The sequence below is a fragment of the Marmota flaviventris genome, chromosome 14 (assembly GCF_047511675.1).
Source record: "Marmota flaviventris isolate mMarFla1 chromosome 14, mMarFla1.hap1, whole genome shotgun sequence".
In the NCBI taxonomy this organism is placed as follows: Eukaryota; Metazoa; Chordata; class Mammalia; order Rodentia; family Sciuridae; genus Marmota; species Marmota flaviventris.
In genome coordinates, this window is record NC_092511.1 from 57,626,579 (window position 1) to 57,639,425 (window position 12,847).

Below are 12,847 nucleotides of genomic sequence, written 5' to 3' on the forward strand. Positions count from 1 at the left end.
TATGTTGTGTAAACTGGTTTCAGACTTCTGGACTGAAGCAATCTTCCTGCCTTTGCTTCCCAAGTAGCTAGGACTACAGGCATGTGCCAATGTACCTGACTTTGATTCTTTATCCTTACATAGTATTTAGTGAAATTGACTTGTTAATTAATGAATAAGTTAGCATAAAGTTGATAATATGCATAAAATAAGATTATTTAACACATTAATCTAAGTTGTATCCATGACCATAAATTTTAGGGATTAGCTTACTTCTTGACACAAGCACATTTGGCTTTTATCATTGGACTATGATTAATGCCATGATGAATTTAAAGCTGGTAAAGATGTCATATAATAGTTATACTTTTTGTCTTTTGCTTATAAAAGAGTAAATTTAAAATTTTAAGGTGTTATGTTTAAAGGTGGGAGCAGTTTGAAAATATAATCACAAAATGATGAAGTCAAATGTTTTTTCTTTTTTTTTAAACTCAGTGGATGTTCCTTCAACTTGTGCCTTCTTGGAATGGATCCTTAAAACAGCTTTTGACAGAAACAGATGTCTGGTTTTCTAAGCGGAGAAAAGGTATGCCTAAAATTTAAAGAACTTATCTTTATTTTAATGGAATTTATTAAAACTGGGCCTTCACTTATTTATAGACTTAATTTTAGATCTGGAGAGAACCTTAGCAATTATCTAATTTAGTCTCTTAGTTACAATGAGAAAATTGAGGTTAGATTAAGAAAAATGCCTTACCTATGGTTATGCCTAAAACTGTTCTTTCTCCCATTGTCTCACCAACAGGTCATGGTTATCGAATTCATTCTTTAGTTTAATCACATTGAATTTTTCATAACCGATTATCCTATCTATTGGCAACAATTCTAAAACATGAGAGGCTATGGACAGGCTTCTGTGTGTAAATTCCGAATTGGCTAGGTACATGTGTGCTATCTGCATTTTTGGAAAGGGGGAGCTTCTGTATCTTTTATCAGATTTTCTTAGGGAAATTAATCCAAAATTGATTCAGATCAACTGCTAAAAAGGTCTAATATGGGTAGAAGGAAGTATATAATGTATTTATTTTTTAGTTTGCTAAAATAAATCTAGGATAAAACTTCTAATGGCCCCCAGGTACAAAAAAAGGAGATAAATAATAATCCTTTGTTCTTCATTTTCTTAGCATACTATCATTTTTGGTCATGTATGGCCATCTTTTTGAGGTATTTTTAATAATATATTGAACCTCCATGAACTAATTTTAATTTTCTCCCTGTAGAGTGTACTTCAGTGTCCTTTTGTTTTTCTCCTATTAAGTCCCTCTTACTTTCCCCAACCACTACATTGAATTTTGTGTTTATTTTTCTTTTGCTTTAAACAAAATTTTGCCACTTTATGCATATATCTCTTGAGCTATTAAGTGGCAGCAGATCTAGGAAGTAAAAGTGCAAGTCTTTACATATATGAATATATGTCTTAACATAGTGGTGTGCTAATGAGCTGACTCACTGAAAAACCAATCCCTGATTTGTAGCAAAGTTTTCCATGGCCAAAATTCTCTTCACATGGCTGATTTCTAGCTACCAACATGACATCACTGAATGCAGAGTTGGAAAGAGAGGCACACAGTTCCTATGAGCTAACATGAGCCAGCTGCAGCGTACTACTGGACAATATATCATTTTGTTTTAGTTGTTATGAAACTACTTCATATTGTGTCTTAATTTTCATTTCCTTGTTAACTAAAGAGATTAAATGGCTTGTGTATGTTATATTAGTCATGTTTTTCCTTTTCTATGAAATTATGAAATGTATGAGTCTTTTTCCTTTTTTTTGACATAATACATTTATTTTGTTTATTTAGTTTTTTTATGTGGTGCTGGGGATGAAACCCGGTGGCCTCATGCATGTTACGCAAGTGCTCTACCACTGAGCCACAACCCCAGCCCATGATTTATAGGTAATCTGTATGTATTTTTTTTTAGTACTTATTTTTCAGTTCCAGGTGTACACAATATCTTTATTTTACATTTATGTGGTGCTGAGGATCGAACCCAAGGCCCCGCACATTCTAGGCAAGCACTCTACCACTGAGCCACAATCCCATCCCCTTCTTTATGTGTTATTGATAACCAATCATTTGTCATAAATTCATTTTACATTTATCTTCCAACTTGTAGATTATCCTTCTGCTTTCTTAAAGATGTCTTTTGATGAATAGAAGTTTGTTTTTTTTTTGGAGGGGAGGTACCATTTAAACTAGGGATAATTTACCACTGAGCTATATCCCCCGCCCTTTTTTTTTTTAATTCAAAGTATAGTTACTTTAATAGGTTTACCTTATTTCTATTCTGAATTGACTAATTGCATTTGGATTTTTAAAAATTTATTCTAATTTGTTATATATGAGAACAAAATGTAATTTCAATTCATATTACACAAATATAGAACAATTTTTCATGTCTCTGGTTGTATACAAAGTAGAGTTACACCTTTCATGTTTTCATACATGTACTTAGGGTATGATGTATGTCTCATTCCATCGTCCTTCCTACCCCCATGCCTCCCTCCCCTTTGCCCTATCTGAAGTTCTTATATTCCTCCCACACTGCCCCCCAATCCCCATTATGAATCAGCCTCCTTATATCAGAGAAAAAATTCGGCACTTGGTTTTTTGGGATTGACTTACTTCAGTTCATTATATTCTCCGGCTCCATCCATTTACCTGCAAATGCCATGATTTTATTCTCTTAATTTTTAATTTTTTATTATTAATTTTTTAATAATTTTCAATTATTAGGTCAGGTCTGAGTTGCTTAGGAACTTGCTAAATTGCTGAGGCTGACCTTGAACTTGCAATCCTTCTTTCTCAGACTCCCAAACTGCTGGGATTACAGATGTGCTCCACTATGCCTGGCAAATGTTTCTTTTATTTTGGAGTACTGGGGATTGCTTGGCACTTGCTATGCAAGCACTCTACTACTGAACTATATCCCTAGCCCTGAATAGAAGTTCTTAATTTTAAAGTGTGGTGTTCTTTTGTCTTATTTAAATAAATTTTATAGAATTATTTTATGTAGTCAAATTTCCTAGCTCAAAGCCAGATAAATTATTCAAGCTACTGAACTAAAAATGTATGAAAGACCATATCAATAAATTCTAATGATTTACTTGAAGAACAAAATATTAAGTTTATATATTAAATTATATTTCAGTGTTACCTTGTGGCAATTAAGGGAGGATTAGAAAAATTATAGAGGAGGAAAGTATAGGAAAGAATTTAAATCAAACACAGAATCTGGAGGTGGAGAAGTTAGAAGGACAAAAGGACTTCATAGAAACAGTAGTTAATAGGTAAATGTTGCTATAACTTCATGCTCATTTGTGCTCCTGATTAATCAAACACAACAACCCATCAATAAGAGAAACTAATCTCCAGCCCACCTGGCAGAAATCAGAATAGGAAACTATGGTCCATTTCTGTTTTTCCCACCCCAGAATCTTCATTCCAGTCACAATGTGTAACAGTATACAATATAGAATTTTCAGAGAGATATTTATTGCATAAAGGAAAATATATGTCTAATGCCATTGTTTTTCTGTGAGGTCTTTATAAAAGTCATTTCAAACAGTTTTCAAAATTAGAAAACATACTTAGGAAATAGAGAAAAATCACTTGTCCTTTTGCCCATTATAGATTGATATATCTCTTTTAAGTTTTATTTGACTTTCCAGATATATGTGGATCAAGATGAAAAGAAACAACAGAAATTTTGGAAAATTTGTATACAGTTACACCTCAGTATTGCTATTGAATTTGAATGATACAATTAATATAGTGACATGTTGGCCAGCAAGAAATTTTTATTTCTTGTTTATTTTTTGTTTCCATGAATTAATTTTGGGGGCTTTAGAGTTTATAGTGCAACAGGGGGTAAAGGCTTGAGAAAGTACTTAAGGTTTGACTAACTCTCCAGAATTACTTCCCAAGGACTGAACACTCCAGTGAAACTCGAGCCCAGAAGCTTCAATTGAGGGTCTTTCACAAGATACTCCGGACACAGAACACCTTTTGGGAGTATTCTAATATGTCTCAGCAAAAATAAGACACTGTCATCACAGTTTTGCAACACATGGGTAGTAATAATTTATTACTAAAATAAGCAAATAAGCCTATAACCTTGAAGGAAAGGCTCCATGGAATAATTACCAGACTTTTATGAGACAGATTAGATTTTTATAACTTGCTTATGTGTCAGAGTAACTGTAAAAACATTAATGATATTCTTAATACATCCCATGAAATTGCACAGTTAATTCAGCATATGAACTAGAACTGTTTTCATTATAGAAAAAGGCAGAGAAATAAATCCAGTCACACACCTATTGTGTAAATAATCAACGTTAACTATTAATTTTTAAAAAGTATAATACTTTCTTTTCTGCTCTGCTTGACTCTTGGTAGATGCCAAACGAATACAAAAAAAAAGTATGAAAAAAATTGAAAATTATGAAAATTCTTTTTATTAGATGTCTTTTCACAATTTTCAGGAAAACTATTTCAGTGCAAAATACTTTTCTAGTTCACAGAAAACTTGTGTTTCATGGCTTGAGATATAATAGTCTATAATAGCAGCTCTCATCTCTTATCTTTATCCTTATTAGAAACAAGGGTGAATGTAAGCTGGGTCTTATGCACAAATTAATTCATGTTTAATAGCAATACCTAAACATTTCCTTCACATTCGTGAAAGCACATTGAAATGCAATCAAGAGTAATTTTTTGGAATAACCTTAAATTCTCCCTAAAATTAAAAAAAAATTATTCATGTGCTTCAGAGACTGGAATTATTTTAGTAATAAATTAATACTACCCATGTGTTGCAAATCTGTGATGACAGTGTCTTTTTTTAATTGATTTTATTTTTTTAAATACACAACAGTGGAATGTATTACAATTCTTATTACACATATGGAGCACAATTTTTCATATCTTTGTATAAAGTATGTTCATGCCAATTCATGTCTTCATACATGTACTTGTTTTATTTTTTGCATTACAATTCTTATTACACATATATACCACAATTTTTCATATCTCTTGTTTGTATATAAAGTAGGTTGACACCCAATTCGAGTCTTCATACATGTACTTTGGATAATGATGTCCATCACATTCCACCATCCTTGCTAATCCCCTGCCTCTTCCCTTTCCCTCCCTTGAACAGTGTCTTGTTTTTGCTGAGAAATATTAGAAGACTCCCAAAAGGTGTTCTGTGTCCTGAGAATCTTGTGAAAGACCTTCAAGTGAAGCTTCTGGGCTTGAGTTTCACTGGAGTGTTCAGTCCTTGGGAAGTAATTCTGGATAGTCTAACCCTAAGTACTTTTCTCAAGCCTTTACCCCCTTGTTGCACCACAAACTCTAAAGCCCTCCAAATTAATTCCCAGGCCAGCAGTCTGACTAGGACCAAAGTTAATTTTTTGGGACTTTGTCTGAATCTCCCCAAGTTTTTATCCTCACATGTTAGGTTTATAAAATTCTTAGAAACTTTGAAATAGCTAATTTGTATTTTAAGGACTGTGTATGTGTATCCCTGTCCACAAAGACATTTAGGGATAAAATAATAGGTTTGAAAATAATCACTTATTTTGTTTTTTCAATAGATTTTGAAGGTACGGCATTCCTTGAAACTGAGCAAGGGAAACCATTTGTGTCAGTGTTTAGACATTTAAGGTTACAGTATATTATTAGTGATCTGGCTTCTGCAAGGATTATTGAACAAGATTCTCTAGTACCGTCAGGTAAGAGAATATGATGAATTTATGATTTTAAGTAATGTTTTTCTGATTTTAACAATAATATATATCATAGAAAAGAATAATGAACCAAATAAGAAATTAACCTAAATTCAAAAGTGGTATATATATATTTTTGCACCAGTACAATTATACCGTATAGATAATTTTCTATGTTCACATTATATATTATGCGTGTTTTCCCATATTTCATTAAATATTCTCCAGAATAGTTAAGTGACTAGTGTTCTGTAATATGGATATTCTTTAATTATCAGTACACTGTTTTGGATCAGACTTTTAAAAATGACTTTTGAGCCAGGCACAGTGGTGCATGCCTGTAATCCCAGTGGCTCTGGAGGCTGAGGCAGGAGGATCAAGAGTTCAAAGCCAGCCTCAGCAAAAGTGAGGTGCTAAGCAACTCAGTGAAACCCTGTCTCTAAATAAAAGACAAAATAGGACTGGGAATGTGGCTCAGTGATTAAGTACCCCTGAGTTTTAAAAAAAGACTTCAGAAGTATTTAAAATGCATAACTGCTTTTTCTATTAATACTACTTACTTAAATGTGCTTATTTTCTGTTTTTTCTTTCCATCTAAGGTTTTAAACTTCATGTTGAACCAGATATAATATCCTTGCTAATTTTAATTTCAATTTTTTGAAACCAACTACTGATTTCATTTTCAAAGTTAAATCTCTTAATGTTTCAGAAAGATTCAGTTTAGTAATACATAAGGATATAAGAAATATAAATACAGCATGTATTGAACACCAGGCCCTAGCAGCGATTTAATATTAGATGCCAAAGACAATTATACCCATTTCAATTTTATTTCCTTTTAAGTCTCTTTAGAAATGAATTTTAAGGGTTAGGGATATAGCTCAATGGTAGAGTGTGTGCCTGGCATTCACCAGGCCCTGGATTCAATCCCCAGTAATGCAAAAAAAAATCTGTTCTAAAATAGTTTAATTTAGGTGTATGTATGATGCAAGTGGATAATCCTTATATTTTTTTTGAATTCATGATGGGCACAGATATTTCTAGTCTGAAATATTTTATTCACTATAAAATAACTTAGATTTTTATTCTGATCAAATTTCAGTCATGTTTTTCTGACTTATGGGAGAAATCTTTTTAAAAATTTTATAATACCCCATCCTACAAATATAAATCTGCAAATAGATTTTCCTGTATGTCCAAATAAAAGTTGCAGTTTTAAATGCAGTGTATAAAGTAAAGTTACATACCACAGTGCTTGTGAGGGGACAGAAATTGGTTATCTAGCTCATATTATTGAGATAAATTAGTATATGCTCTGAGTCGGATGGCATCTCAGCTTTGAAGTAAATGGAAATAATTTTGACTAATCAACCTAACATTTATTGATCATTTTTCAGAAATAGTGCCAAATGTGTTAACATTAATAAAAGTTATACATTCATCAGTCTAGGGAGATTTTATATCTGTTTACCATCTTTAAGTCAAAAATTTAGAAATGCCACTAACCTATCTTATTACTGTTCCTCCCAAATCTTTCTATTATTTGCCCTGAATGTCTGGGTCAACAAAATCTCAGAATATTCTATCTCTTCCCTCCATTTATTTCATTCTACCAGAAGATATTTTCTCTCTGGGTAGGACTTCATCTCTCACACCCTGCTAATAAAAGCCTGATGGTCATGGTCCTAACTCTTCTGTGTTCTTTCCAAACCAGTATTGCATGTGATCTGACCCTCTGTCCTTTTTTTCCTGAATCTAGTTATTTTTCCACATTCGTTTAAGACTTGGTCACTTGATTTAATATCTTCCTGCTGCCCAGACCATAAACGATATACTTTTCCTTTCACTTACACAGCAAAATTCTGGGCAAGTTAGGAATGTGATTATTTGTTTGTTTTTTAAAATCTGTAAATATAGGACATTAGATTTTTAAATGATATGGTTCCCATTTCCTTTGTTTAAGACAAGGGAATAATCTAAATTAATTTCTTCTAATTTATATCATTTATTTGTCACTGGGAATAGAACCTAGGGGTGGTCTGCCACTGAACGACATTCCCCAGCCCTTTTTAAATTTTATTTAATTTCTTAAAAATTTGAGACAAGTTCTTGCTGAGTTGCTGAGACTGACCCCAAACGTGGCAAGCCTCCCATCTTAGCCTCCAGAGTAGATGGGATTATAGGCAAGCATCCCCATTTCTGGTGAGAGTCATAGTTTCTTGAAGGCTTTTTCAGAATCTTTCTACCCAATATTCTGTCAAAAAGGATTTTAGTATGCCCACCTGTATTCCTAGCAACTCAGGAGGCTGAGGCAAGAGAGTCACAAGTTCAACGCCAGTCTTGGCAGCTTAGCAATACACTATCTCAAAGAGGACTGGGGATATAGCTCCGTGTAGAGCACCCCTGGGTTTAATCCCCGATATATATGTAAAAAAAAAAAAAAAAAAGACTAGCAAACTCTGTCTAATGACTCTGCCTTCTGAAGATATGACTGCATATAAGCATATTAAAAACTGTAGGGCTGGGTTGTGGCTCAGAGGTAGAATGCTCACCTACCATGTGTGAGGCACTGGTTCAATCCTCAGCACCACATAAAAATAAGATAAAGATGTTGTGTCCACCTATAACTGAAAAAAAACTATGTAAAAGAACCTGTTTCACTTATTTTCATCTTATATTGTACCAGATTATTTTTCTGCCCTATTGTAATAACTTAATAGTGCATTTCAGGTTGTGTTCCATTGATTTGTTTTTGGAATCCTGCTTTGTAAGACATAGGTCCTACAAGCTTTTAGCTACCAGTGACAAGATTTAAAGTTTGACTTTTCACTCTTTCAAACTGGAAAGTCAGGAGGGACAAAAATATGCACTCATGTTTTTAATTTGTTAAAATGTTTTTGGTTTTAAAGGAGATTATACATGGGCTGGGGATGTGGCTCAAGCGGTAGCGCGCTCGCCTGGCATGCGTGCGGCCCGGGTTCGATCCTCAGCACCACATACAAAAAGAGATGTTGTGTCTGCCGAAAACTAAAAAATAAATATTAAAAATTCTCTCTCTCTCTCTCTCTCTTAAAAAAATGTTAGAAAAAATAAAGGAGATTATACAAAGTTTGTCAATTTAAATGTTAAAAAACATTTTCATGCAATATCTCTCACATGATACTGAGAATATATATGTGTAACCCTTTCATTCTAATTTTACAAATCATTCATGATAGGCCATAGACACAACTCATTAGTAAAATTATCATTTTAATGGATAGGAACCAGCATTTTACAGTAAAACAAAATTTAAAAATCCAAATGAATTGCAGATATATATGTTTGTGTACTGAGTCACATAAAATTCGTCATGAGTTTACCTAGGAAGATAAATTGGCATAAACATTTAGCAGTTAGTTATGCCTTTTAATAATAGCAAGAATATTATTTGGGGGCACTGAAACATTGAAAAATGTGTTTACACCGTGTTTTAAGGAAGCATACAGTAAATCATTGGAACTCATCTGGATCCCACCCCCCCTCACCCCATAACCCACAGTGCTAGAGATCAAACACAGAGCCTCATACATGCGAAGCAAACACTATACCACTGAGCTACAACCCCTGCCCTGGATACCTTCATTAAGTACAGACTTAGAAAGTGAAAATCCAGATTTTAATTGCACTGGTGTTTCTCCCCTCTTTAAGGTAAAAATTAAGAACTTGAAAGAAAAATAGTCCTTCTTTTCCTCTCTTCCAACCCCAACCCCCCTTTTCCCATTTGTGGTCCTAGGGGTCAAACTCGGGGAACCTGCACATTCTAGGCAAGTACTCCACCACTGAGCTATATACACTCAGCCTACAAAAACAACTCTCTGGTTTGGGGAATAAAATAGCAAAAAGATAAATATAGTGCTAAGCAATTCTACTTTTATTTTATTTTTTAAACCTTTTTTTCAGTTGTAAATGGACACAATACCTTTATTTTATTTATTTTTATGTGGTAGTAAGGATCGAACCTAGAGCCTCACACATGTGAGGCAAGTGCTCTACTGCTGAGCCACAACCCCAGCCCCATTAATCTATATTTTTATCTAAATAACTAAAATTTCAACTTGTCCAGAATTATAAAAAATAAAAATTACATGCTTATTATTAAAGAAAATCTCGGGTTGGGGTTGTGGCTCAGCGGTAGAGCGCTCGCCTAGCACGTGCAAGGTGCTGGGTTCGATCCCCAACATCACATAAAACTAAATAAAAAAAAAATAAAGGTATTGTGTCCAACTACAACTAAAAAAAATTTTTTTTAAAAAAGAAAATCTCTAGTTATAAATTTAATAATAATTAGAATAAGCTAAAGTCTTGTGTGTATGTGAAAGAGAGTGTGTGAGTGTGTGACTAAGGATTGAATCCAGGGCCTTATGCACTGAGCTACATTCCCAACCTTTTTTATTCTTTATTTGGAGTCAGGATCTCCCTAAATTTCCCAGACTGGCCTAGAACTTTTGATCCTCTTGCCTCAGCCTCCCAAGTCACTGGGATTACAAGGGTATACCACTATGCCTGGCAAAATGTTTTATTTTTAATGATAGTTATATAAATCTAATATTCCAAAATTATTTTTTAAGTAATCATTTTTCACTTGCTAATTTAATGGTGGCTTATTTTAAAAAAAAGAGTTAATTTTTATTTTTTGGTAATTTAATAAAGGAAAAATTCATTATTCAGTTTTCTGTTGAAACTTTTGTAAAACAAAGTATTGTTTTAGAAATTATTCTCACAAATGAAAATTAACATAAGCTGTGAAAAGGAAACTTTTTAAACTATTAAATGCAAGAATTAATAACTTCTAATTAATAACTTTTAACTAAGGATTTAAATTCTAATTTAAGTATATGTAATCTAAGTAGAATCTAGACTGAGGCAAATTTGGATGAACTTTACCACTTAAAAGATCATTAAGCCATATTGTTACTGCACATTTGTAAAATCTAAGATACTTGCTTTTTAAATTACTATTTTAAAATTTAGAAATAATAACAATTCTATCAACTATTTAACATATTTAAATCCTGTATGTCCTTCCATTTTTATTTATTTTTAATTACTTAATTAATGTTTATGCTTTAGAATGGCTATCTTCTGTATATAAGCAGCAGTGGCTTGCTATGCTCCGGGCAGAACAAGACAGTGAAGTGGGGTAAGTATATTTCATTTTATTATTGTTCATTTAAAAAATAATAATAAACCTTTTAACCAAGTGGCTAGCATACACTTGTAATCCCAGGAACTCGGGAGGCTGAGGCAGAAGGATCACAAGTTCACAGCCAACCTGGGTAAAACTTAGTGAAGACCCTGTGTCAAAATAAAAATAAGAAAAGTCTGGGGTATAGCTCAGTGGTAGAGTACCCTGGGTTTAATCGCATGTACACAAAAGTTGGATAGATAGGTAGGTAGGTGGGCAGTTAGATAGAGGAAGGGGGGAAGAATGGTGGAAAGAAGAAGGGAGGAAGGGAAGAAGGGAAGAAAGGGAGAAGGGGAAGAGAGGAAGAGGAGAAGGAAGGAAGGAGAGAAAGAAGGAAAATAAATAAATTGAGCTGATGATGTAGTTCAGTGATAGAGCCATTCTGGGTTCAATTTCCAGTACCGTAAAACCATTTTGGGTTTTTTTTGTGTGTGTGCTGGAGATCAAACCCAGAGCCTCTTGCATGCTAGGCAAGCACTCTACCACTGACCTATATCCCTAGTCCAAAAATAATATTTTCTTTTTGCTTTGAATTTTTAAATTTTTCATTATATTGAAAAATCATTGCTGTATTGAAGTAGAGAAAAGATATGTAATCAACTTTTATTCTTATATACATTATCAGTCTTTTACAAATTTCTGGTCAGTTAAAATAGTAAATAGGGTGTTTGAATTGTCACTTGTTATGTTAGTAAAATTGAATAATTCATATATTTTTTCACCTATTATGATTTCCTTTTAACATTGAAATATTACTTGGAATGATGCTTTCATAAGTTTATTTTTCATACTTATCTATAGATAAAGCTGATTTTCATATTTGTGGTAGTATTATCAACTTCTGATTAATAAAAAGGTTTTGAAGATCTTTGAGTCTAAAATGAATTAAATCTATCTGGTTACAGGTGTTTCCCCCAAAACTTCTGACCCCCTACAGAATATTTATGCACTTTCTTCATTTTAAGGGAAAGAAAATAACCTTTTCTTTAAATTTGTAGTGCTTTGCAGTTCACAGAAGTACTTGCACATTTATTGTGTGTTCCTTATGCTAGCTCCTTGAAATAGTGTGAAAGACTTTCACCTGTAAGTATATAGAAGAGGCCTCAAGAAGTTTAATTTTTTTGACCCTAATATCTTTAGCCATTTTTATATACAGAAGAATTTCCTAAAATAATGGTCTATTTATAAGTTCATATCTAAACAATAAGTATGAGGTTATTATCATCCAGGGTTTTGTTGGGGTTGTTGTTTTGTTTTGATTTGGAAAAAATGGGATTATAAATAAAATAGAAACTAAATAATAACACCTCATTATTTTGTGTGTTCAGCTTTAAAATTTTGGATGTTCTTTATTTTTCAAAAAATTTCTCACTTTTATCCTTACTGAGGTTAGTAAGAGTCTTACCTAAGTGTCTGATTTTCTTGACCTCAGAAGTATGTATGTAGAGAAAGGGGTATAACTCAGTGGTAGAGAAGTTGTCTGACATGCATGAAGTTCTGAGTTTAATCTCCAGTACTGAAAAAAGAAGTATATGATTATATTGCCACTGATGATATATTCTATTCTGTGGGTATGCAGCATCTGCCCACAGCTGCAGCATTGCTAAAGTGAGGAAGGTAGTGTATTTCCTGGATACTAGGTTATACTAGTTACATCTCCCTCCAGGGTTCTTTTTGTCCAAACTCTCTTATGTATTGCCAAGAGGGTTATTTTTCTAAAACAGAAATATAGTTGTGTTACTTCCCTGCTTAAATGTGTCCAGGATATTCAGTACTAATGGTTAAATAATTATCATTGCTCAAGATTATTGAGGCTAGATGTTGAGATGGGTCATTATGTAATT

The 12,847-nt window shown here is 33.1% G+C and overlaps 1 protein-coding gene across 1 annotated transcript in view; it reads left to right on the plus strand.

Annotated features, from left to right (window-relative positions):
- The window catches only part of Gmcl1 (germ cell-less 1, spermatogenesis associated), a 47,116-nt gene that overhangs the window by 15,698 nt on the left and 18,571 nt on the right, over positions 1 to 12,847 (plus strand). Inside the window, exons 8-10 of the mRNA XM_027934532.2 lie at positions 475 to 565; positions 5,645 to 5,782; positions 10,889 to 10,958. Of these exons, the coding sequence (XP_027790333.2) occupies positions 475 to 565; positions 5,645 to 5,782; positions 10,889 to 10,958 (299 nt within the window). The remainder of the gene's footprint in view (positions 1 to 474; positions 566 to 5,644; positions 5,783 to 10,888; positions 10,959 to 12,847) is intronic.